Below are 27,664 nucleotides of genomic sequence, written 5' to 3' on the forward strand. Positions count from 1 at the left end.
GCCCGCCAGGCTCCTCTGTCCACGTAACTCTCCAGGCAAGAACACCAGAGTGGGTTGTCATTTCCTTTGCCAGGGGGTCTTCCAGACCCAGGGATTGAACCTGGGTCTCCCACATTGCAGGCAGATTCTTTATGGTCTGAGCCACCAGGGGAGCCCCTAAACATGAGTTCATGGCAATAATCCAAGCAAAAACCTGGACAGCAGTGGTCAGGTGAGGATGGAGAATCTGTCAAAGAGAAAAGCTCAGCACAGAGATGTGATGCTGTTGCTGCTGCTGCTGCTACTAAGTCACTTCTTTTGCCTTATCATATAAGCTGACTGCTACAGCCCCACAAAGAGTGGGGCATGTATCTGGCGCTGTCTTGCTGGCCTATATCTTGTAGTCCAAATTATCTCCTAGCCCATAATGGGCATTTTTAAAGGAAAACAAAATATTATTTTCTAAATGTAATTTTAGTTTTGCAGAAAAGCTGCAAAGATGATACAAAAAGTTCCCACACATCCTTCACCCAGAGTTTCCTAAAGTTAACATCTTATGTAACCATGGGGCATTTGTCAGAGCGAAGCAATTCCCATTGCTATGATCTAAGATCCAGATTGTAGTCAGATTTCACCAGTTTTTCCACTGAAGTCCTTTTCCATTTCTAGCATGGTTGGCTGGTGTGGTGTGTGTGGTCAGAACAAAGCTGACTGGCCTATTATGGGATGGATTCTGTGGCTTGGCTATACCACAGCAAGTCTTCCCCACTGCGCTACATCCTACTTCCTGGTCTTCCTTGGGAAAAACCAAGAAGGACGACAAGCAGCCTCGTGAACCACTTGCCACTTTCACAGGCATCTCACTTCCCTTTAAAGGGTCAGAGTAGGAAAACTTTAGGTTGGTTATATTAGGTATACTGGTATTTTGAGAAAGAAGATCTCATCCCAATACAGAAATTTTAGAAACGCTTACTAGAATGAGCCTTAAGCCGATACCTGCTTAACAAAGAAAAAAAAATAAAAGGATAAATCCCCAAAGCAAACACCTATCACCCCCCTGCCCACCACCTGCCTCCAGCCAATACGTAAGCACAAAGTTCTTTCTTTCTGTCTCATGCCCCACTAAGAATATTTATTCTGGAATCAGAAGTTCACACAGACCAGCCTATTTGGAAACTGGACCCCAGCAGGCTAGTGACCTTTGGAAGTTTGACTACCTGAAAGATGAAGTGAGTGTGCATGCCCAGTTGTGTCCGACTCTTTGTGACCCCATGGACTGTAGCCCGCCAGGCTTCTTCATCCATGGGATTTTCCAGGCAAGAATACTGCAGTCGGTTGCCATTTCCTTCTCCAGGGGATCTTCCCTGCCCAGGGATAGAACCCACATCTCTTATGTGTCCTGCATTGGCAGGCAAGTTCTTTACCATTGTGCCATCCGGGAAGTCCAGACAGACAAAGAGCTAGGACTAAAACCCAAGTCCATGGATTGTCCACTTTGTATCCCTTCCCACCATCACACCATCCCTCCATCTCTGGTCTCTGTGTTACACCAACACTTGAATGTAACTTGACCTTCACGTCTTTGCTAAAATACCACCCTCTCAATGAAGGCCCTGACCATCCTAATCAAGACTGCAACCCCCACCCCACAGTACCCCCGATCTCTCTTACCCAACTTTAACTTTCCTTTTTACTCCAAAATGTTTATCACCGGAAAACACTTCATTGTGGACTGGATTTTGTCTGCCCACCTCCCCAGATACATATACGGAAGGCCTAACTCCCAGTGTGACTGTATTTGGAGACGGGGAGGTAACTGGTTAAATGAGGCCATTAGGGTCGGGCGTGACCCTGATCCAATATGGTTGGTGTCCTGAGAATGAAAGAGACACGAAGGATGTGCATACACAGAATAAAGACCATGAGGGACGCAGCAAGAAGGCAGTCATCCTGAAGCCAAGGAGAGAGGCCGCAGGAGAAACCAAACCTGCCCGCACCTTCATCTCGCACCTCCAGAATGATGAGAGATACATTTCTGTTGTGTGAGCCACCAAGACAGCCCCAACACACGAACCCATACTACATCATTTTCTCGTTTACTGTGTTAACAATTTATGGTCTACTTCTCCAGTTCAAAGATAGGTTTTCATGAAGGCGATGACCTTTATGGGGTTTTCTTTCTTTTTATTTTTTCACTTTCTCCCTCAAAAAATTCGTTTTATTGTGAAATAAAATGTCATTAAAAATGTGCATAAAACTGATATGTAGAGTTTAACAGGTAGTTATAAAGTGAATGACACTGTAAAAATCCTTTTGGGTCAAGAAACAGAAAAGCCCTGTTTACTTAACAAATAGGAAGCTCATGAGTCGGTGCGTTATGAAGAGAGGTGTGTCTGTCATGGGCATCCTTCCTGAGGTCTGGGGAGTACATTCGAGCTCAGTCGCTTCAGCCATGTCTGACTCTTTGTGACCCCATGGACCACAGTCTGCCAATTTCCTCTGTTCATGAGATTCTCCAGCCAAGTATACTGGAGTGGGCTGCCATGCCTTCCTCCAGGAGACGTTCCTGACCCAAGGATGGAAGCTGCATCTCCTGCATTTCCTGCACTGCAGGTGGGTTCTTTATCCACTGAGCCATCTGGAGAGCCCAGGGAGTATGTTAAACCTTTCAAAAATGAGCTAGGAGGGAGAGCGGATGCTCACTGCATCCTGTCTACTTCCCATCATCACAGGCAACGACCTTTTTTTTTAAATGCTGACGTACCTTGAGGGTGTAGAACAGGGCCTGGAACAACACACAGTAGGTACTCAACATATATTTGTTGAATGAATAAAATATGTTGGTCACAAATCAGTGATACCTGTTGGCACTCCATTCATTACAACTCATGGTAAACAAGAACTATGAACCCCAAAATATTTTACCAAAGGCAATCGGAAGTGCTTTCCCAAGGTATCATCAGATCCGGGATAAAACTTCCCAGATAAAGGTAAAAGCTCTGCTACTACACTACAACTCTTATTAAGGCGTTTCTGACTGATCACTTGGACTTTGGTATTACTAAAGGAGGAACCCAGAACAATCTCCAGAAAAGCGCTGAAAATCTAGTCCAGTGGGGACAATGCCTTTGGAAACTGAACCCAAGAAAACAAAGCTGTGCCTAGAGCAATGTCCAAGCATGTATTTTGGACCTCTACAGAAGGTAACTCCTAAGAGAATCCTGTTTGTTTAGCACATTTCTCCCCTTTCAACTACTTCTGGAGGAGTTTTTATCAGCCATCTCCTAAAGTTTCTCTCACCTAAGCCTTTCTTCCAGAATCCTTCATAAAACCTTTTCCAAGGGTATCCTAATTTAGTGGACACAGAATAATTAAATGGATGCTGTCTATTAAGTCTGTAACTTCAGTTCTCTGGGAAGGAACAATACAAAGTGACTGGTTATGTATTTTTAAAAATGCTTTAGATCTGCATATTTTATTTTTGAAACTTTAAAAAATATTAAGGTGAGGCTAGGAAAGAAATAAGAAACTGCTGGAGCCCTAGAAGCAAATCCCAACTATTGGAGACGACAACCATTGAGCTAATGTTCTCTGAAGGTATAAGGTAGCTTTTGGGAGCATTAGTCAGAATACATGCTATGTAAGATTTAAGGGGCAAAAAAAGATATTTGGCATTGTTAGCACAACCCAAATCTAACAGAATTGCAATGACACTGAAAAAAAATACACAAGCTGTATGTTGCTGTTTTTGTTGCTATTTTATAAATTTGCAAGGTACTTCATACCTGGTTTTCATTCTGACAATGTCAAGAATGGCATAAAATGAACAATGTGCTAGGGAGATGTAAATGTAGCTAATGACGTATCAAAAAATATGTGGGAAACCCTCATTCGTCCAAGTTTAAATTTCCCAAACATTTAGGTCTAAAAAGATGATTTAAAAATAGCAATATGAAGGCTACACTGCTTTCTTTCAATTATCAGAAATATTTGCACTGAGAATAGTATATAAAGTCTTATATTTTAAAATTAATATGATAATAATTGCCATCATTTTTTTTACTATCATACTTTAAAAAAAAAACCTATTATCTTTTACAGAGAAAGGTGGAACTAAAGATGTTTTCTTTCTCTTTGGGGAAATTGCTAGAGAAAAGCAGTAATCTATGACTCACTGCCTAGTCTTTGCTCCACTCTTACCACTAAGAAGATCTGTGCACATATGGAACTCAATTCATAAAGAACTTTCCCAGCAACTGCCTCGACTTCTGTTTATGTATCTTAAAGCTTCCAGACACTCTACTTAATGCAGCAAGGAAGCCCAACTAACCAAGAGACCCCCGCCTCTCACTGTTCAAGCATTTTGTGACCTGAGAAAATTATGACTAAAAATTATGTGTATCTGTTAAGTCAATGCACTCAATGGAGCTGGGTTGCCATTGAAAGGAAATAAATCAGTTTTTTTCTAAATCAGGATTTAGAAAGGATTCAAGATAAATGCTAATATGGGAAAGGAATGGAGAAGCCACTGGGATAAAATGATTCCAAGTTTCTAATAGGCCAGCATTAATGAGTTGTAAAAGGAACCGTCATTCTAGCAAGGTGTCATCAGTGTCATCAATACACACTGAGATTCTGTCCAAGCCCCTCCCATCTCTGACCCCAGGACAATGCTACATAACTTCCTTAAAGACCGTTATTTGGAGACTTCCCTGGTGGTACAGTGGCTAAGACTCTATGCTCCCAATGCAGGGGGCCTGGGTTCGATCCCTGCTTAGGGAACGAAATCCCACATGTCACAACTAAGAGACTGTATGTCACAACTAAAGATCCCATGTGCCACGACTAAGACCCAGCATAGCCAAATAAGAATATTTTTTTTAAAAAGACCACTATTTGTTTCAATGATGCACACAACTAGCATTTGAATTGTTATACAGGAATTGATCCTTCCATCAACCACAGGAAACAAGTACTGTTACCGTCTTCATCTTAGAGGTGAAGGAACCAAGGCCCCAAGAGGTTAAGGGACTGACTCCTTCACATCAGACACTAGACTTCAGGGCTTCTTGCTGAAAACACACCCAAGCTCTCTCCTTTCTCTCCGACACAGTCCAAGTGCCTTTAAGGATACTGAGCCAAGCAGTTGCACCGTGGGCGTTGGACAGAAGTGATCTGGCGTGAACTAAGCATCGTTAGTGAGAAATGAGGAAAGGGTGGGATGTAACCTGAAGGAAAGGGACATTTTCTGGTAGGGAAGAATTTTCTAAAGATCTAAGAGGGCGGAAGAAGAGTCTGCAACATGACTGCTTCTGTTTCGCCTTGTCCATTCTCTCTGGTGAAGGAAAACGACACTTTCCTTGAGTTTAATAAGACAGAGCTCTCTTTCAGTTCAGAGTCTGGCAATTTTGTGACTACTGAGCTGCTCCATGAAAAAGTTAGGCCATTGAGAATTTTATTTACTACCTCCCCCTAAAGCAGAGCCAAAGACTCTTGGACCAGGAAGGGACCACAGATTGGTGGTTTTCAAAAAATATCCCAAGGAACCCTAGGTCAAGCTTCAGGGGTTCCAACAAATATCGGTTTCAAAGCGAAGCTTTTAAAATTATTTAACTTAATTTAAAAGTTCATTTTAAAATGTGGATCCTTAGCTCTGTTATATATAAAATGTTATCTCACTGGAGACCACTGATAGGTTAACTTACATTAACAAGTTAATTCAGTCTAGTGTATCACTTGTTCTTCCTGCCTCATAGGAGTGGCAGCATTTTGGTTATATGTGGCTTCCCCAATGGCTCAGTGGTAAAGAATCCACCTGCAATGCAGGAGACACAGGAAACGCAGGTTTGAGTCCTGGGTCAGGAAGATCCCCTGGAGGAAGGCATGGCAACCCACTCCAGTATTCCTTACCTGGGAAATCTCATGAACAGAGAAGCCTGGCAGGGGACAGTCCATGGGATCACAAAAGAGTCAGATACGAATAAAGTGACTGAGCACATGCACTAATCTTGCCAAAAATTCAGGCCTATGCATGTAAACTGTACAATTATGGCATCAGTAGGGTCTATATGCATGCCTTAAATCAGGCTTTCTCAACCTCAGCAACACTGACATTCTGGGCTGGATAATTTGCTTTGGGGAAAGTGAAAGTGAAGTCACTCAGTCGTGACCGATTCTTTGCAACCCCACGGACTGCAGCCTACCAGGCTTTGGGGAAATTATCCTATAAATAGAAGGGGATCCAGGAGCATCCCTAGCCTCTACCCATTATATGCCAACAGCATTTCCCAGTCATGAAAACCATTTCTCTAGACATTGCAACTACCCCCTGAGCACGCCTCTGGCGGAGGAACACTGCCTTAACCCAGATGTAAGAAAAGTTTCAAGTGTGTCTACTGTGATGAAGCTTCTGATCATGGCTGACAGACAGAAACATGTAGACATATATAGACATACTTGGTGCTTTCATTTACAAAGCACTTAGTATGGGCCAGGGAGTATTTGGATTAATTTATCTGATCCTCTCAACAACCCCTTGAAGTAGTACTACCACTGTTCCCACTGTGTAGATGAAAAATGAGACTAGAGAAATAAAATAAACTTTCAAATATCAGTCACAGAGCAATGCATGCTCATGTGTGCGCAACTGTGTTTAACTCTTTGCGACCCCATGGACTGTAGCCCGCCAGGCTCCTCTGTCCATGGGATTTCCCAGGCAAGAATACTGGAGCAGGTAACCATTTCCTTCTTCAGGGACTCTTCCCAACCCAGGGATCAAACCCACATCCCTTGAGTCTCCAGCACTGGCAGGCAAATTCTTTACCACTAGCACCGTCGGCAAAGCAACTCAGTAATAACCAAGTAGTTAATATAGAATTACAGATGGCTTTAGTGCCTATTGAAAGTTTAGGATGTTTTGTGTCTGCCCTTTATTATGATAAGGAATAAGGGCAGTTGCTAAATGTGTCAACTTAGAAGCAAAAACTTTTTATTATCGTACTCTCTGTTCAAGCAGCTGAACAAATTTAATTAAAGGGATCATGAGATTACAAGGCGAATTGTTAAGAATATTATCTCATTTGTCACAATGCCCTTGTGTAAATGATATTTCTTGAAGCTGCAATCAGCAAAATAAATTTATAGAAACATACTAGATGCTAATACTGCTCATAACACTCATCATAACACTAATTTCATGTTCAGGGCTTATCACTTAGCAACTTTTTTCTAATTGCTGGACTTTTAGAAGAAATAAATATAATAAATGAGAACATAAAAGATAAAATTAAATTTTAAATACATAAATTATGTATTTTTGTGCTTTATATATTGAGTCTGTACTTTAAGATTTTGCTTGATAAAAATGGATTTGTTTAAAAACAAACACACAAAATGAAAATCATTGCTGTTTTTCAATCCATTATTTTACAATAAGAAAATACAGTCTCAGAGAATGATACGACCTTTTTAAAGTCATACAGCTCATTCATGATAGAATTAGAGCTCAACTCTCCAGATTACAAATCAGGGCTGTTGGAGTGACCCAAGTTCCCTTGTAACCATACGTAAGAACGTATGATCTGTTTGGGTATCTGGGATTTTTTTTTCTTTTGACTACTTGATGCACTTGGTGTGAGAAGAAGATAAATTGCCTGCTGAAGTCATAAGGAAAGCCAAGATTTCATTAAATCATAGCTAGTAACAGTGAAGCATATTATATTCAAATAGAAGGTTTCAAACATTAGCTAAATATTTTCAGATCTTGTTCTCTCATAAGGTAAACCACTTAATTGGTCTTAAGTCGTTATATATTTAGTGTTTAGCAATGTCTTAACCATCTTATATTTCTCATTATATTTCATTACATTTTTTATCCCCATCTGAGCTAATCCTAAGTCATACTTCAGGATCTATGTCCCCAGACCAGGGCCACGCAAGTCCCTGTGAAGCTACTGCGATTATAGACATAGTAACAAAGGGAAACAAAAGTGTCTCTGGAGCAAGGTCAAGGGTAATAGCAATAAGCAATGCCACAGACCTTTAAAATAAATAAATACGGCTCTTCTCTGTGAACCAAACTATTCCAAGCCACACACAATGAGCAAGCGCGCTATCTGCAGTCATCACTTAACAGAGCGGATCTCTCCTTTGTCAAAAGCAGGAAGAGCCAGTCCTGAAAAACCAATCAGGTCTCAAGCCAGGAGTAACTGGGAAAGACAACTGCATTTTATTAACATATCCAAAAAAAATAAATTGTACACACAGCGATGAAGTGACTTGTATGTAGCAACAGCTTGAGGTGACTTGAGACCAGAAAAAAGAAAAACTAATGACTGGATAATAGATTTCCAACACTTTCCAGGGAAGTCGGTGCCCACCTGCCCCAAATGACATCTCCTCTTGACGGTCCCACCTGTCATTTTAAATGACCATACTGACACTCTGGTTCATATATCGATATTGTAATGTTTTTTTTTATCTTCATGGAACACCCACCCAGAGTCTGAAGAACTCCACCAAATGAAGATTGTGATTCCTCTCCCGGAAAACCCACCTGTTTTGTCATGTGACTCCACAGCTCCTGCCATTAAGAGGTGAAGATTCTCCTGCCCTTTGAATCTGGGCTGCAGTTGTGGTTGGCTTTGGTCACTGGAAGGTGGTGGAAGTGATGCTGGGCTGGTTCTGAGTCCAGCCCCCTGAGACCGGAAGCACTGCTGCTCTCTCCTTTGGAACCCAGTCCAGCTGCCACATGGGCAAGCTCGGGCAAACCCACTGAAGGATGGAAGACCCTGGGGAACAGAAAGAGGCCATCCTGGCTGGAGCCATCTGAGACCAGCCATGCCGTGGCAACCTGGCAAGGTCCTGCAACCAATGAGTCAGGCCAGGAGAGACCGGAAGAAGCACCCTGGTCAAAGACGCCCAAACTCATGAGCTAAGTGAATGGCTATTGTGTTGAGCTGCTAAATTGCAGACAGGCTGTTACTTAACTTTATGCAAGACTCTGGTTCCTAGACTAGGCCCTACCAGCCGAGTTCCTGGTCAACACCAAGGTGCTCACACTGTTGGAGGCTCCCTTTTGCTTTCTTTCCATGGATCATCTTTTCCATCCAGCCTCTTGACAGCACTATAGAGTTGGTTGTGAATTTGCAAATCTTTTTTAAAGTGAAGTAGCATCAGTTCAGTTCAGTTCACTTTAGTCACTCAGTCGTGTCCAACTCTTTGCGACCCCATGAATCCCAGCACACCAGGTCTCCCTGTCCATCACCAACTCCCAGAATTCACTCAGATTCATGTCCATTGAGTCAGTGATGCCATCCAGCCATCTCATCCTCTGGCGTCCCCTTCTCCTCCTGCCCCCAATCCGTCCCAGCATCAGAGTCTTTTCCAATGAGTCAACTCTTCGCATGAGGTGGCCAAAGTATTGGAGTTTCAGCTTTAGCATCATTTCTTCCAAAGAAATCCCAGGGCTGATCTCCTTCAGAATGGACTGGTTGGATCTCCTTGCAGTCCAAGGGACTCTCAAGAGTCTTCTCCAATACTATAGTTCAAAAGCATCAATTCTTCGGCGCTCAGCCTTCTTCACAGTCCAACTCTCACATCCATACATGACCACTGGAAAAACCATAGCCTTGACTAGACGGACCTTTGTTGGCAAAGTAATGTCTCTGCTTTTCAATATGCTATCTGCTGCTGCTGCTAAGTCGCTTCAGTCATGTCTGACTCTGTGCGACCCCATAGACAGCAGCCCAGCAGGCTCCCCTGTCCCTGGGATTCTCCAGGCAAGAATACTGGAGTGGGTTGCCATTTCCTTCTCCAATGCATGAAGGTGAAAAGTGAAAGTGAAGTCACTCAGTCCTGTCCGACTCTGAGCGACCCCATGGACTGCAGCCTACCGGGCTCCTTCGTCCATGGGATTTTCCAGGCAAGAGTACTGGAGTGGGGTGCCATCGCCTTCTCCGAATACGCTATCTAGGTTGGTCATAACTTTTCTTCTAAGGAGTAGGCGTCTTTTAATTTCATGGCTGCAGTCACCATCTACAGTGATTTGGGAGCCCAAAAAAATAAAGTCTGACACTGTTTCCACTGTTTCCCCATCTATTTCCCATGAAGTGATGGGACCAGATGCCATGATCTTCGTTTTATGAATGTTGAGTTTTAAGCCAACTTTTTCACTCTCCTCTTTCACCTTCATCAAGAGGCTTTTTAGTTCCTCTTTACTTTCTGCCATAAGGGTGGTGTTATCTGCATATCTGAGGTTATTGATACTTCTCCCGGCAATCTTGATTCCAGCTTGTGCTTCTTCCAGCCCAGTATTTCTCATGATGTACTCTGCATATAAGTTAAATAAGCAGGGTGACAATATACAGCCTTGACGTACTCCTTTTCCTATTTGGAACCAGTCTGTTGTTCCATGTCCAATTCTAACTGTTGCTTCCTGACCTGCATACAAATTTCTCAAGAGGCAGGTCAGGTGGCCTGTATGTCCATCTCTTTCAGAATTTTCCACAGTTTATTGTGATCCACACAGTCAAAGGCTTTGGCATAGTCAATAAAGCAGAAATAGATGTTCTTCTGGAACTCTCTTGCTTTTTTGATGATCTAGCGGATGTTGGCAATTTGATCTCTGGTTCCTCTGCCTTTTCTAAAACCAGCTTGAACATCTGGAAGTTCGTGGTTCATGTACTGCTGAAGCCTGGCTTGGAGAATTTTGAGCATTACTTTACTAGTGTGTGAGATGAGTGCAATTGTGAGGTAGTTTGAGCATTCTTTGGCATTGCCTTTCTTTGGGATTGGAATGAAAACTGACCTTTTCCAGACCTGTGGCCACTGCTGAGTTTTCCAAATTTGCTGGCATATTGAGTGCAGCACTTTCACAGCATCATCTTTCAGGATTTGAAATAGGTCAACTGGAATTCCATCACCTCCATTAGCTTTGTTCGTAGTGATGCTGCTTAAGGCCTACTTGACTTCAGATTCCAGGATGTCTGGCTCTAGGTCAGTGATCACACCATCATGATTATCTGGGTCGTGAAGATCTTTTTTGTACACAACCTCTGAAAACGTGACTTCCAGAATAGATATAACTCATGAAATATCTTTCTTATCATCTACCACAGAATGCTCTGTGGATGATACTGTACAAAGATAAAGACATTAAAAAGGAAATATTATCTCTTCCTGAACACTGCCCACCCCCCACCACCCCGCCCAGCAATCTGAAACAGAGTTTCAGAGTCGAAGAGGCAAGACTAAGACACAGTCAATAATACAAGTATCAAGCTGGGTCTTAAGACTTGGCGGAGGTGACAGCACAATGAGCAGAATTGGGGCAGGGACGGTAGGGGCAGGTATTACAGCAAGGAGGCTCAATATTGCTAGAGATTCTCTACAAAGATACAGAACCACTGGGGGTCAGAGGTGCATTAAACTAGTTTTCTTCTTTTTTCTTTTTTTTGTGAGGATCTCTGTTCCTCAACCAGGGATCAAACCTGTGCCCCCTGCAGTGGAAGCTCAGATTCCTAACTGCTGGACCACCAGGGAATTTCCTAGTTATTTTAGTTTTAATAATATTATTCTTTCTAGAACCTCCCCCCTCCCTTTTATCTAACAGGAGAAGGATACATGGAACTCCATGGTTCAAATGACCAGACTCATGGAATGAGTGAAGGCAGGTAAATGGAAATGATGGGATGTGTCTATGAGCTGGTGAAGACTCAGCATTTTTCTTAAGAGTAGAGGGGATACAGTTGCTCAGTAGAAAGGAGCCAGGCTTGGGCACAACCTGACGTCAGAAGTATTGGAAGGGTCCATTAACGCCTTGGCAGCCTGGAAGGGGGATGCTCCTGGGGTGGCGAGAGGCATCAGGGAGGGAGCTGGAGGGGCAAGCTGATTACGTGTGAGGGTGATGACCCCCGGGGAGGCTGCCCTCCAAGGGACGGGTGTGGGTGTATTTTGAAGACGCAAAAAATTTAACCAGATTAGTGGCTGAATTAGCATGCATTAAAAAGGATGCCATGGTTTGAAGCCAAGGAAAATAAACAGTAAAGCAGACGGAGGTCAAAAGACACTTCGCTCAACTGAGAAAAAAAAAAAATTAGGTAATAGCTCATTAAGTGCTCAGGAGCCAAGCTTTGCCGTTAGGCAGTTTGCTCTATCCCTTGCCCCTGAAACTTTCTAAGCCTCAGCTTCCTCGTCTATAAAATAGGTTTAACATTAATTGGGCTATTGGGAGGGTTAACTGAGAAATTACATCGAGTTGTTGGCACAGTGCCTGGCTTACTGCAAACCCATCTGATCAGTAATAAGGCTCAGGATGATAATAGTAGAAGCAGCAACAGGAGTAACAACAGTAGTGAGGAGAAGAAAACGTGACTTCTGAAGGAAGGCAGAAAATGATCTGGATTCAGTTTTGCAGAAATACAGACTTTGATCAACTTTCCCAGGTCTATCAAGATACCAAATTACTCTGTGGACAATTCTAAGATGAGGTAAACCTTATCCAGCACAGTGAGGAAAGAAACGTCTGGATTCCAGTGGCAGCGCCTCTATGCTGCTGACTTGCCGTCTTGATTTCCCCAAGTACGTGCTTGTTACAAGATAACTGTATTTGAAGGTATACTGCAACTGGCCTTACCATCACTGCTCTATTTGCACTAAACAATGCGTGAGAAGCCTAAAAGCCTTAGCACAATTTCTGACGTATGAGATTCTGAGAACGGCTCCCTTGCTGGGGCCTCTGACTCTACAACAAGGACAGAGGACAGAGCCAACTTCTGGTTTTACCACTTCTTAGTGATTTGGCAGAGGGGATGCTGGAGCCTGACTGCCTGGATTGGAACCCCAGTCGCAACTCTCATTAGCTGTGTAAACATGACCCAGTGTCTTAGCCCGTTTCTCAGTTTTCATCTGTACAATGGGAACACTAATAGTGCCTTCCTCTAGGGTTGTTAGAAGTTCAAGTGGGTTCAGTGGCTTGGAGCAGGCGCTGTGCTAACTAACTAGCATCACTGACTCAATGGACATGAGTTTGAGCAAACTCCAGAAGACAGCGGAGGACAGCAGATCCTGGCGGGGTCGCAAAGAGTCGGATGTGACTTAGTAACTGAACAGCAACAATAACAAGGCACTAAGCAACTGACTCTTCAGGAAAAACCATAAACAATTAATCAGTGTCACAAATCCTCCATCCCTGGAAGCCTGAGCATGTGAGTGTGTGACTCCAGGCCCCATTTTCTTGTAACAACCACCTGCTCCCTTTTGTGACTCAGATCAGCTCTTGTCTCGTGGAGTTGCAAGTCACTGAAAAACAGGAAAGAGCCACACACTCTCTCTCACATGAATCACCCAGTTCGGTAAAATCCAGGATTTCAACACGGAGGGAGGCCCCTTAAAGTGGCTTCTGACACGAGGAATTTTAGTCACATGATCAGTTGAGTGCTCATCGTGAGAAAAGCCAGGCAGGGTTAAGAAAGGCCACACTGAAGATGCAAAGGAAGGCTGCCCAAAATAAACCTTTCTGGAAGGCATACTTAGGCATAGGGAGAGCTCCGGCTAACGGCAGTGAAACCTGAGGTCATGAATGGCAGAAAACTGACTTTTCTTTGGAAGAAAGATGCTAAGATGTTTGACAGCCAATCAGAGTCAGCAGGTAATAAGGATGCCTCGTTTACCAGGCATCTCCTGGCTCCCGCCTTCTTCGGCAGCACAAACAAAGGTATCACTGGATAAGGAGCTGCCCTTTACAGACAAACCGTATTGTAACTACAGATGCATAAAATTCTGGGAAATAGATGGAGGTGGCACAGCAAAGGCCCACGGGAACCCACAAGATACAACACAAACATTCACCAGCTCCCCGTTGTTGATTCAAGAAAACCTTGGCCATTTTACCGCTGAGCTCCTAACACATTTGAAACAATTCAGCTTGGACTCATTTGCAAGTCATTGCTTTCTGAAATCCACCTCTCATGGTTAAGATGTTTTCAGCCTCAATTTTATGAAATTAATAGAATGCGGGAGACAGAACATTTCTTTGGCCAGTTTCCAAACTAAAAATAGTTGAAATGACTTGTATCTTTTTATTTTCAAAAAACCCAGTACAAGAAGATTAAAAAGATATTCCCAGCCAACAACTGAGGTGCCAAGTTTCTGTCAACTGCTTGGTTCTAATTTGGAGAGTTAGATTTACATGTGATATCTTGAAAAGTGTGGTTTTTCAGAAAGAGAAGTGATGTAAGGCCACAGCAGGCAACTTTTAATCAGGCGTCTAATGATGATCCTCCCAGTTCCTAGATGTTACAGATGAGTCTCAAGATTTTCTAATTCTAGCAGAACATCCAGATGCTTGTTTTAATTCTCCTGTCATGTGGCCCCACAAGGGGAAACATGGGGCTCAATCACCATGACTCAGCCAGGCCTCCAGTTCAGGTCAACCTTGACCCAACCCACAGCACCAGGCCCTTTTCGTGGTCTGGGACAGAGAGTGAGCGAAGAGAGCTGTACTGAAAAAAACTACAACTGTACTGGAAACAAACCAACAAGCCAGGTAGCAAGTGCAGCTGCCACATCAGTGGTCCTTAGGCCTTGCTGCAGTTTTAGAATCATCTGAGGATTTTAAAGAAAACACCAATGTTTAGGTCCTGTCCGAGACCAACTAAATCATAATTTCTGGCAGTGGGGCTGGACCCCGGCGTGTAAGAAACAAAAGCTTCCCAGGTGAATCTAATGTCAGTCAAGGTGAGCACTGCTGCTAGACTAAGGAGAGATGGCACAGCAACTGTAGGGATTTAACCTCCTCTCCCTTGCAAAGCCCCAGTCATGCGGCTACTGAAGCCCTCACCCTGACATGAGACAGTCTGCCTCTGTCTTCTGGATTCCCAGAGAGATCTGGGCAAACATGCAGGCTGCAGCCCCCGAAGGCTTGTCTCCTAGGCTGAAACGCAGAGCAGAGTTTTCAAAAGTATCTTTGCCATCATCCCAGAAAGCCATCAGCAAGGGCTGCCCCATCTTCTCCTCTGAGGCAGTTACAGTGCTGAGCCTGGGAAGCCTTGGTCCTAGCAAACATTAATCGCGAAGGACTAAGGAATGTTAAGTGTGGGCTCAGGCGGGAGAAGACTGGATGGTTTGGGGAAGGGGTTTGATTTCACAATCACAGACGCTGGGAAACCTCAAAATGGGGATCGGGATGGGTGGCCTTCGAGTCCCCTTAAAACAGCATCCCCCCAGCGATTTTTAATACTGCTGTACATGTTTAGTTGCACAGCGAGTCTGTGGTTCCATGGACTGTAGCCTGCCAGGCTCCTTTGTCCATGGAATTCTCTAGGCAAGAATACAGAAGTGGGTTGTCACTTCCTACTCCAAGGGGATCTTCCCAAACCAGGGATCAAACCCACTCTCTTGCATCACCTGCACTGGCAGGCATATTCTTTACCCCTAGCGACACCTTGGAAGCCCTTTAATCCTCCTGGGTTCCCTTAAAGTCATTTGTGTGTTGAAGGAGCAAGAAAGACTCCCTTAATCACCAAGCAAGAAAGAATCAAGTGTTTTCCAACTCCCTTTTGAAAACAAGAAGATACGGACACGCTTGAATTTGTCACTGTGCTCCGGTTCTGCAGTGACGTGGCTGGCAGAGGCTCCCAGCCCCGGTGTCCACAAACAGCTGCACCCTAGGGTCCCAGCAGGTGCACGCACAGAGCCTGGCTCAAAAATTCAAGACGAGAACAATGGCACCGTTATGAGGCTGGGGGACAAGGCCCGATGCTAACCCGACATCTGATAAGGGAAAGAGCCAGAAGCTCAGCCACAGCTCCCTGGGGTCTGGCCCTTTGGTCCTGGGATCACAGCCACGGACACAGCCAGGTGTAGTACCCCGGCGAGAACCGCTATCAATTATAGGACTCTGATCAACCAGAGAGCAAGTGGAAGAAAAAAATAATAATCGTCCCCTCTCCCCCGAAAATGTATTCCTTTCCTTTTCACGTCTCTTCTCCTCCCGTGGGCTGCGCTGCACTGTCACCAAGTTTACATTTACATCCAAATATGCACACACACAAAAAAATTACCGATGCATCTCACTCCCCGGCGACTTTGTAACAGGTTGCTAGGTAACAGTGCACACAAGTCAGGTTTCAGGACCTCTAGTAAGCCACCATAAAATAGCTGCACGGGCCTTTTGCATAAACAGCGTGCATTTGTTATCTGTTTTCTTATGCCCGTTGATCAGTCGGTAAATACTGCGACTGCCAAACCCGTAAACAAGTCCCCGTTAATAGCCGACTGAGAAAACAGATCACAGGAGAAGGCCTGGGTGCATGGTTTTCCACCCCAACCTCCCGGCTGGCTTTTCCTCTTGTGTTTCTCCTGTTTGCAAGCCTGGCTTTCAGCAGTCACAGGTCTTACCTTACACTCCCTGAGATTGCGTCCCTAGCTAATTACAGATTGATGTGGGGCACTCATAGCTAAGCCCACCAGGAGTCGTGTATTAGCAAGCCTTCCTCCACCCTCTCTCACCTTCCTCAAGATTTAAAAACTTTCTGGAGTCCTGGAGTAAAGAAGGCACCTTCTTCCTACGAGCTACTCACCCCTCTGGTTTCCCCCTTGTCTGCTAAGTAAGGAAATGTCCCATTTAGCCATCCTAGGTGAATACGCCCACCACTGCATTCCTTCTCTCGAGGAAGCACTAGAAGAGCCCACAGAAGGAGCCCCTTTTGCTCTGACATTGGTGGGACATACTGTCAAGAAAGAACCAGTGCTCTCCCAGAAGTGAAAACTGAAGGCTCTGCAGCAAAACGAAACCCAGAAGCCTACACTTTCCCCACATCTCCAAAGACGTTTATATATAAGATGCAGAGTCTTCAGGAGCACATGTTCCCTAGGCTGGGACGGGAGAGGAGAACGCAGGGGCAGGTCGCTGTTTGTTGCCGCGGTCCAGGCACCTGACTTCCTGACACTTGGCCATCGCGGTGTAGGGTGTGCTCACCGGTCGCGTGGGGTGGGGTGCCTCCCTGCGACACTCCATCTCTGTTCTTTCCGCGAAGCCTCACTTCCATCCCCTGCCCTTCCCTATTTCTTCCAACCAGCCCTGAGCACTCCTGAGGGGCACAGACCTGGGGTGATGGGAACATTCCAGAAGACCTGACTGACGCGTCACTGAGCAAAGGGATTTCAGAGTGAAGCAGAACCTCTAATTCACCTGGCGGTGACATTTAGTGAAATTTGACTCACAGTCCATTTAAAGGAAGGTGGTGACCAATTATTCTCCATTTAAAAGGGTATTGTCAATCTCCAAAGAGCTGAAATGGCATTTGGAAATCATCATGGGGCCTGCCGTCTTCACTGAGAGACAGAACCAATTCTCTGCCGACCTTTCCCCACCCTCTACATCTCTTTTAAAATTTAAAATCAGACTTTAAAAAATATAATGAGGAGCTGCACAGGCCCACAACATGTTTTCTCATCACAAAAAAAGTCAGGAAAAACAGGGCTCCTTTGGCATCATGACACTCCCTATTCAATTCCACAACTTAAAGAAATGGGGAGGGGAAACACTAAACGAAACATCATGTATAATTTGATGGTGAAAGTGGTATCAATTAGTAATACATTTTTATGACATACTACAACTTCTTTCTAAAAAGCATTGAGGCAGCTACAAAAGAATATTAACAATTTTTTAAAATTCCACTTTACATGAGGTTTCTAGTGTAGTTATGTTCATAGAGACAGAAAGTAGAATAATGATTACCAGGGCAGAGCGGAGGGAAGAATTCTTGGTTAATGGGTACGAGGCTTCAGTTTGGGGGGATGAAAAAGTTCTCAAGACAGATGGTAGTGATGGTTACACAAAAATGTAAGTGTACTTAATGCTAAGGCACTGTATACCTGAAAATGGTTAAAATGGCAAATTTCATGTATTTTTTTTGACCACAATGAAAAACTTTCCATTAGAAAAAACAAAACCTAAAGCTAATTTTACCATCTGCTCAAATTTTAAAACTCTAAAATTTTTCTAATAGTACTCTGTGCGTATGTCCTTTAGAATCTTTTACATCAAGGCAGTCGAGAACTTGAGTATACGCAAAGCAAGATGTCCCGTACAAGCCCTTTTAAAGAGCCCAGTGGAGAGACAAAGTTAAATACGGCTTAAGGTCAATGGAGAGACAAGTTAAACAGGGCTCAAGGTCACACAAAGAACTGTCACCAACCTGGCTTCCCATGCGACCTGTCCCCCACAGCAAGGACCCACAACAGGGGAAAACTAGAAAGAAATCAACAATCTCTGTTGTTTCGAGACCCAAACCATAGCCATGCCTTCTTCCACAGGACTGTTAAAAAAAAGTCTCAAGGAGAAAATGTGTCAGGGTGCAGACAATCGTCATTTAGAGGAACCTTGACATCACCTAGTCCTACCAGCTCACTGTACAGCTACGAATACTGGTAGATAGAAAACGAGAGAGAGAGGGGACACCCCTCTTCAAGTACCTGACAGCTTCATGAGAAAATCAGACGCCATCTTAACAGAGATGTCCTGGCTGAACAACGCGGACGCACTGTTGGCCGCGAACTCGGAGGGCTCTCTCAGCTTTGTGTGGTTGGCTGGCCTGTCGGTAGCATTCAGAGGAAAGGAGGTTGGCAGGCCGTTATCTTCCTTGGGCTCCTCCTTCACCAGCAAAGGTGAGACGCCAGCCCCACCCTGGCTAGTCCTCTCTGGAGTGCTGGACTTCATCATGGTCCCCACTAGCTCTGTCCCTCCTCCTTCCCTTTGCTGCCCCAGGCAGGCACTGTCACTGAGGTGGGGAGGCCCCTTGACCTCGGGGTCTGGGATCTCCTCCTTCACCTTGGCTTCTGTCCTCAGGAAGTGCTGATGGCAACGCATGTGGAGCTTCAGGCTGAAGTGGCGGGAGGAAGTGAAAGGGCAGAGCTGGCACTGAAAGGTCTCTCCCCGGTCCTGGTGCTGATGAACCTGACGGAGAAGCAACAAGAGTGAGCTGGCTGCTGCGTGCCGACAGAGAACGCCCTGCTCTACCTCCACCCTTTGCATTTTTGCATCGCTTAGCTGCTCAGTCACGTCTGACTCTTTGCGACCCTGTGGACCGTAGCCCGCCAGGCTCCTCTGTCCGTGGGATTCTCCAGACAAGGATACTGGAACGGGGCTGCCATTCCCTTCCTGGCCCAGGGAACCATATCACCAGAGGAGCGCTTCATTGTGTGCCTCAGGTCATGAGGGTCATCCCTAAACACAGAGCGGGTCCACACAGGTTAAGAGCCTGTTAGTAGATCCACATTCAAGTCAACCGGGGACGCTGTCTGCCCACGGAGGCTGTCTAGGGTAGAATCCTCTTCATGTTCTAGTCATCTCATCTCCGCTGATGTCAAAGAAAACTTTATATAAACCCAGCACAACTGGAACTTACGTAATTACTAGTTGGGGGGTCAAAAGAGGTACCCTGTCAAGTAATTCCTCTCACAATATAATATGCTGCATGGACCCAATTATTACCACCCAGAGAAGTAGTTATGCTTTGCAAACATAATTTCCACTTCCAAAAATGCTTCTCTAGGTAATTAAGACTGTGGAAAATAATGCCTCCAGGGCATTCCCGTTTTGTAGAGAAATTGAGACCCTGGAGCACGTGGCCGGAGCAAAAGGACATATAAACAAAGCAGACGGGGAGGGACTTCCCTGGTGGTCAAGGGGTTAAGAATCCGCACTCCCACTGCAGGGGCATGTGTTCGATTTCTGGTCAGGGAACTAAGATCCCGTATGCTGTGCAATGTGGACAAAAATAATAAATAAAAACAACTCTCTAAGCTTCTAAGACACCCTTCCTTTCTGTATTCCTCAAGCTATCTATAGGCAGCTTCTAAAAAAAAAAAAAAGAAGGAGCAGAGGAGGAGGAAAACCAGAGGCTGATGCCCACCAAACAGTCTCAGCAAGATGAAACCAGAGGTGCCAAATATGGTTCTTTCTAGCAGGCTCTAGATAGGCACGTCTACAATGAAAGAATGCAGACTTGGAAACCCAGTTCCAGCCTTGCCTGCACAATACCTGTGAAAATGGGAAGAAACTTTTTTCTTTCCTTCCTGTCATGATCAAATTTAGGGCTTGAAAAAGTGAGGAAATCATTGCATTGGCCTGAGCCAGGCTTGGAGCTGGCAGGTGCTAGTAAGCTTGTAACTTCCCCATTCATCTCTGCCAATGTACTTGAGCACTGACCTGCTCCACCCTGCTATTTCAGGACTGGCCCTCCCTCGAGCAGGAACTGCCAATGGTGTAGATTTGGGCCAAAAGATTTGGGGAGCTGTGTGATTTTTGGAAAAACGAGGGAATGGAATTCAAACCCCGAGTCAAACCAACCTCTCCTCTGGCGATCTAGGCAGGATTTGAACCTAGGTCGAATGAAGGTTAAAGGTTCCTTAATCCACTGGGCCACCTGGCCCCTCTGCGTGGGCTTCCTTTCTAAGAGGGCAAGTTTTACTACAGCTGTTTATGCATTCTGAGTGCAATCCAAAAGCATTATTCACCAGCCAAAACATACTTTTAAATAATGTTCAGTGACCAACAAAAGCAAAGAAATTAAAAGTTAATGGTGAGATCCTGTCGCTACAGCACCCCACTGTGGCTTTTTGAAAAAAACAACAAAAGAGATTCTGGGTCCCCCAAAGCATGAATTTCTCCAAAGAAATAACCAGATACACTTAAATTCAATTGCGGCAAAGCCTTGCTCATTAAAAGGCTTTCCGCCTGCCAGGTGGGGAGAGGCTGGAGGGTGGCACACACCCCTTGTTGCTGGCTGAGGACTGTCTTAGCTCTTTCACAACAAAAGGATTTCACTCTGGAGAGGATGGGTTCACTTGCTTTCTCCCTCATACAATCGGGAACATTCCCCACCCTCTCTTCTACCCGGCTCACGCGGGAGCTGGCACCTTGTGGGGCCTCCGGTCACAGCCCCAGGGAGCCCTGACAGGTGCCACCCATGGCTCGCCCTGGAGCCAGGTGGTAAAGGTCACTAGGCAGAAAGCTTCCGCCATCCCCGGGAGCAGGGTGGTGGGATAGATCCCGTTTCAGAAATGTCCTGACATCTATTGCCCCGGCAGAGGACAGGCGCTAATCCAAGAACGAAGCTCCGGAAGCAGCTTCTGGAAAAGAAGAAGGATGGGGTCCAGGTTCTAAAATCCAACACGGAGCCCTGGACTCAAAAGAGTCTGTGCCCAAGCCCCGTGCACGTCTCCTTTTCTATCCAAGCCTGGCTTGGCTATATTTAGTTGCGGGAAAACGAGTGAGTGTGGAAAAGAAAAACAGTGGATGTGGTGCTGACGGTCACACTTAGCGTTATATTTGGGCTAGACCTGCCGAGAGGGGCACGAGTTCGCATTTGGCCTCGGAGGGAAGGCTCGCCCCTGCTCTCCCGACAATAAAAGCCCCTTCTGGGATCATCTGTACTCTCTTTAGCCTGACATTGCCTTCGAAATCGCTCTCGGTCGGCTACGGTCAAGAAACACTTGACTAAAGCGTGTCATTCTTTCCAGGTCACGTAAAGATGGGCTGCCTGCTGGTCGCCCTACACAGAGAGCGCATGTCACCGCCGCAAGAAGTTTAAAGACTGCTGCATCACGGTGTCCATCTCCTCTGCAGCAGTCAGACAGTTTGGGGAAAAACATCTCCATCACTCGCCCTGCTCAGGGGACCAGGCAGGCCGGGAGGGGGCGAGCCCAGCAGTCACCGCCTTGCCTGGCACACCTGAGACTGGAAAACGTCGGCGCCCCGACCCCTGCCCGCGTCGGGCCGCTTCTTCACCCGTGTTCCTGTTCTCCGCCCTCCTCACCTTATCTTATGAATTCCGTATTGAATTCCTGTATGCTCACTCATCCAGGAAAGTTGTAAAAGACTTAATGGAAACCTAAGATAACCCCGAGGAAGCTGGAGGCATTTACAAGCTCCTTCCGAAGCAAGCCATAAAAATATTTGCATGATATATTAAGGAGAAAAGGCAGCCTTTCAGAAAATGTACAGTGCCTAGAACCCAATAAGTACTACAGTTGAACAAATCCCTTAGAATCCCATTGTTCCTTAAGTAAATCTTTATAATAAATACAGAAGGCTACAGATTAGCATGGTAATAATGGCTATTTCTACGTGATGGGATTAAGGGCCAATTTCAGATTCTTTTCATCAGTTTTTCTAAATTCTCTTTGTGTCACAAAGAGAGAAAAGCAATAAAATTTAGAGTCATTCTTTTATGCCGTGTCATCGATTTATTTCCAAATGTAAATGTGAATATATATTCAGATGGCTTTTGGATAGTAATTACTATAGTAGCCACATTTACTGAGGGCTCCTCCATGCTGGGCATCATATTAAGTGCTTTATATCCATTATTTCATTTAACCCTTAAAACAACTCCATGAGATATATCATACAATTACTATCTCCAAGAGCAGAAACAGAGGCTTGGAGAGGTTAAATGATTTACCCAAAGCTCCACAGCTACTGAGAGTCTAACTAAGGCTTTTTTGTTTTTGTTTTCCTGACCATGGGGTTTGAGATATTAACCTTTAGGCCATACTGCCCCTGCTTCTGAGGCAGGATTCATTCTAGGAAATCTGTTCCTACCATACATAGCCTCTGGGGAACAGAGCAGAGAATATCTATTCCTAAGGAAACCACCATGATATTTCTCTGTAGACCATGGTTTCAAAATCTAGCAAAATTAAAGTCTATCTCATCAAAATTAAATCATGAATTCTTTGATGAAAGCAAAAAACATGAGCCCATAAGTGAGGTGGAGAACAGAAAAGAAAGTGTACACCATCTGAGGAAATTAAACTTGCATGAGCCCTTCTTACACGTCTCTCCTCAAAAGCTCAACAGGTTAGGACACCATGAGTTTGAATAAAGTAGTCACTTCACACAACTGCTTCATTGTACTGGTTATTGATTTGTTCTGAAAGCGTTCTAGGACCCCACGACCTGCAGAGCCCTGGCTGCTCTCATCTGTGATGCTGTCGTGGCCGACCGTCTGTATCACCAAGGCACCCCTCTCATCTCCCTGCAGTTTCAGGGTCGCTAGTTCCTGCTATTGAAAACCCAGCTTTTTTTTTTCCCCCATGGGTTTATAAATAGGTTGTTTTAAGTGACCCTGAGCTGAAACCAGGCTTACAAGGTGTCAGGCCTGATGCAAGTTTCCTGCTCACTGAAGCTTTAAATTTGCCAGGCCTGATTTCTAAACCTGAGTGTAAGGGCACAGTAACGGAAGCAAATTTTAGTTTTAAAGGCACTTCTTTGAAAGTCTCCTTCTCCACTTATGCCGGTGTAAAATACAAGATTTTACTTTGAGAAGAGGTGACAGAGGATGAAGAGGTTTCAAGTACAAAACCTGAGTCGGCTCAGTAGAATTCTACCAACCAGAACCCCTGGTTAAATGGATTCTGATGATGAAGGGCATGTTATACTCCCCAGGGACAAAGACAAAGGGTAGAAAACAAGTTATATTATGGTTGGTTTTTTTTTTTAACTTTCCAAGTTATTTCCTAATGTCAGTAGAGGCTCTGTCTAATCACACTCCTTTTATATCTACAGTCTAAACAATGATTCCTGATCTATTCAGAAGTATGAAACTGCAAGAATTTGAGAAAAGCAACTATCTCATCATGTTACACTTTACATTACACATTACACTTTCTATGGCAGGATAGTAGACACTTTACAAATAATGTTAACAGCCAGACTACTGCAAATATCAGTAAAAATGATGGTTATCAAAAAGCTACCACTGCACATTTCTGTGTGGAATACTTCGCCATTATTTCCTTAAATATTAATGATATCCCTTCCAGATGGACATAACTATTCCCATTTAACAGCTGAGAAAATTGAGTCCAAAGACGCATTTGCTCACAGCCACTTAGCTAGTAAGTTGCGCAATAAGGTTTAAAGGCAGGCTTGTCAAAATCAAAAGCCCATGCTCTTCTGATCTCTTGCTTCTCAGATACTGGATCTCTTTGCATTTCAGACAAAATTAGCATTAATAGAGTCTGCTAAAAAGACTGCTAGCTGCCTAAGTTTTCCCCCAGCTCACTTGAGAGTGGCAGGTAGTCTAGACCATTCCCTCTATGTCGGTACAGGCGTTAAGCCCCCCAGCTGTCCCTAATAGACACTGAAAAAAATATCTTCCGGTGTTTGCTAAGTGTGACCCCGGGAATTATGACACCTCAAGGGGACCCAGTTTTGTCAGGAATGGCCCCCAAGCCTGCCACAGCGTGGAAGTTAAAGCCCAGATGACTTTCAACTTCCTCACACTTCCTGTACGACGTGTGTGGTTGTGCCTCTGGGTTTGAAGCAACAGAAGAGGGCGCTCCCTCCCGGAAGAGGGGCAGGTCCAACAGCTCTTCCTGAACTCTTACTCCTCCCAAGTTTTGCTACGAGTGCCTCCAAAAGTGTCACCTTGCAAGGCCAGGTTAGGCTGCCGATCCCCAGTAGGAAGGGATGGTTCTACACAACATATATTATCTGGCTGCTGAAGCTGCTCTCTGCCTTTAAGTTCTGGGCTGTCCAGTGGACATGAGGACCCTTATAACGAGATCCTTTCCAACATGGATCCTTTTATCCGCATCGCACTCTACTTTACGACCCCGAGCTCAGACCCCGGCTGGTGCGAGGGCCCTGGCTGTGCCTGCCTCGCCTTCGGGCCCGTCCGCGGGGGGCTTACCTTCATGTGGGATTTGAGATTGTCCTTGCGAGCACATCGGAACGGACAGAGCGGACACTGATGACTTTTTAAACCTGTGTGAATCACCATGTGCCGCTTCCAGTAACTCTTCCGTTTTATAACCAGACCGCATATGGGACACTGGAAAGGCTTTCCGCTTTCCTCTTCTGAGGCTTGGGAGAAGGAGAAAGACAGGAAAATTAAGGAAAACAAAAAGGCACACTGCATCCAGCACTAATTCACATGCACTGCTCTATAAAGAAAACTAACACGGAACTGGGGGGTTGCGGAGGGTTTTTTGCTTGTCCTTCCGTTTTGTTGTTTTTTGTTTGGGGCTTTTTTTTTTTTTTGGTTTTGAGTTTTGGAGGTCTTTTTTGGTTTTTCCATTTTCATTTGTTAGTTGTTTTTCTCATTTCAAGGACTTTATCTATGAGGAAGCTTTCTTCCTGCTTTCCTGCAGGTAGAAAGCTATGTTCATCTCATGACTTCCACCTGGGTTCCATTTTTTCAAAATCTGCTCATCCTGCCTTGGGAAAGTCCTGCTTTCAGAGGCCACCCCACCGCACTTCAGAAGGCATCCCACACCTCAGCCCAGAGAAACCCAAAGCCAGGGCTTTGCTTTCCTGAAGGCAAGTGCCAGACTCGAGTTCATATTGGAATTACTGAACTTGGAAAATGGCAAGAAATAAAGACAAGTCAAAGGGACTGAGAATAACACCACGATGGAAACCAAAGTGCCATCGTAAACCTCGCACACCAAACCCTAATGGAGACAAACTTCAGGCTGACTTGTGCCGTGATGGCTTGGGCAGATGCTGCTGCCAGTTTGGCCACTGGGGGCCTTACGGTCAGAGGCTGTCACTCTCTTATTTTTGACCCTCCACTGGCCACCAAGGTGTGCTGCCCTGCTCTGTGGAGCCTGGGGCCCACCGCCCACTTTGGGAAAAGCTACAATCAGGCGGCCACAAATGCTTCCATTTTTCAGGAAAGCAAACAAACCAAGTACTTCCTGCAAGGAAAGCAGGGATCACTCCTCCACCCGCCCCACAGGGGAGGGTGTCTGCTGTGACACTACACCGCTACACTTCTGGTCTACCAATTTATACTGCACAGGGTCACACGGGCCTCTGCTATTTGGGGATAGAGGAAATAAAAACAGAATTAAGGACTCAGGCTTTCTCTTCATGAGGGATCAGAAACATTTCCAAACTGGTTAAATACATTGTAATACACTCATGAAATAAAATGTAAGAAGCCCATTTAAAAAAATAAATTAGATCAATAGATGCTGATACAGAAACATGTCCAAGATAGTAGTTAGTGGATAAAGCAAGAATTGAAACTATAAGTCTAGAAGGACTTTATTTTTATTCTCTAGAAAACAGGAACCAATTGCTGCTCAGACCACTAGGTGAAAGGTTGATAGGGGACTTTATAAAGGATGTATCAAGCTGACAACACCCAGAAAACCATTACTCAATCTCAGCATCACTAAGAATGGATGCACATTGGGTGCCCTTTGATAATCCATGTATGAAATATTCTTACAAAATATTTAATCAAGCTTCTAGATAACTATTGAGTTTCCTGGAAATACAGGTGGTTTTAATAATAAAAAAAAAAAAAAGTTAAACACACCAAGAGGGATGGAATCAGCCAAATTCAGAATGTGGGACATTCTATGGAACAGATGACCCAGTTTCTTCAACAAGTAACTGGCATTTTAAAAAGGGAAGAGGTTATAGATGAAAAGACACTTAAGAGACAGATAAAGCAAATGCAAGGTGTGAAGCTTATTTCTGCTCCCGATTTGAATGAAACAATGATAAACGGACACTTTTGAGATAATTAAGAAAATACTGATTATAGCCCGGGTGTTCCATAATATCATATAACAATTGTTGATCCTATTACATGTAATACCAGTTATTGTGACTATGCGTTTTTAAAGTCTTTGGTGGTGGTGGTGGTGGTGGAGGAGGTTTAGCTGCTAAGTCGTGATCAACTTGGGACCCCATAGGTTAATGCCCACTAGGCTCTACTGTCCATGGGAATTCCCAGGCAAGAATACTGGAGTGGGTTGCCATTTCATTCTCCTCTGGGAGATCTTCCTGACCCAAGGATCAAACCAGCATCTCCTGCATAGGCAGGCATGGGCAAGTAGATTCTTTACCAGGGAAGCTACCAGGGAAGCCCTTAAAGTCCTTATGTGCCGTGCTTACTTGCTTAGTCATGTCTGACTCTTTTCGACCATGGACTGTAGCCCACCAGGCTCCTCTGTCCATGGGATTCTCCAGGCGAGACTACTATAGTGGGTTGCCATGCCCTTCTCCAGGGGATCTTCCCAACCCAGCTATCAAACCCAGGTCTCCCACACTGCATGTGGATTCTTTACCCTCTGAGCCACCAAGGAAGCCCCTTAAAGTCCTTATGTATATGTAAATACTTGCAAGCAAATGAATATGAGGTCTGGGATTTGCTTTTAAATACTTGGGCAAAAAAGAAAAAAGAGAAATAGGAAGAATGAGATGAATAAATGAAACAAAAAATGATAATCTTTTTATCTGTATGAGAATTATCTAGAAATGTACATAGGAAATCATTAAGCAGTTCATTTTAAAGGACTGTGGATTAAAAGGAAGGGATCGTGGTGGGAAACTTGTTTTCATTGTATATTCCTCTGTACTATTTGAATTTTTTTAATATATACATGACTTTTATAATTTTAAAAGGAAATATTCCCAAGTGTAAACTTTTAAATAATCTTATTATTTATTCATGGAGTCAACTGAATCTCCACATGCAAAGAACCACTTAAAATGGATGGAATCAGAAGAGTTCTGGAATAAAGCCAGGGCATTCCAAAGATGCTGTTTTTACATTGCTTATAGGTGTAGGCAATATTGGTTAGCATAACGAAGGACCTTGAAAAAGAATTCTCTATCTGAAAACATATCCCTCAAGTCTGGAAATTCTAC

At 44.5% G+C, this 27,664-nt stretch overlaps 1 protein-coding gene across 6 annotated transcripts in view; it reads right to left on the reverse strand.

The window, feature by feature from the left end:
• ZNF827 (zinc finger protein 827) overlaps window positions 1–27,664 on the reverse strand; it is a 189,104-nt gene that overhangs the window by 115,323 nt on the left and 46,117 nt on the right. For all 6 annotated transcript variants that reach the window (XM_070386611.1, XM_070386612.1, XM_070386613.1 and 3 more), the window contains exons 3-4: window positions 24,687–24,859; window positions 18,460–18,940 (exon numbers count right to left, since the gene is read on the reverse strand). In XM_070386611.1, coding sequence (XP_070242712.1) covers window positions 18,460–18,940; window positions 24,687–24,859 — 654 coding nt within the window. The remainder of the gene's footprint in view (window positions 1–18,459; window positions 18,941–24,686; window positions 24,860–27,664) is intronic.

This window comes from Bos mutus, chromosome 17 (assembly GCF_027580195.1).
Source record: "Bos mutus isolate GX-2022 chromosome 17, NWIPB_WYAK_1.1, whole genome shotgun sequence".
Classification (NCBI taxonomy): domain Eukaryota; kingdom Metazoa; phylum Chordata; class Mammalia; order Artiodactyla; family Bovidae; genus Bos; species Bos mutus.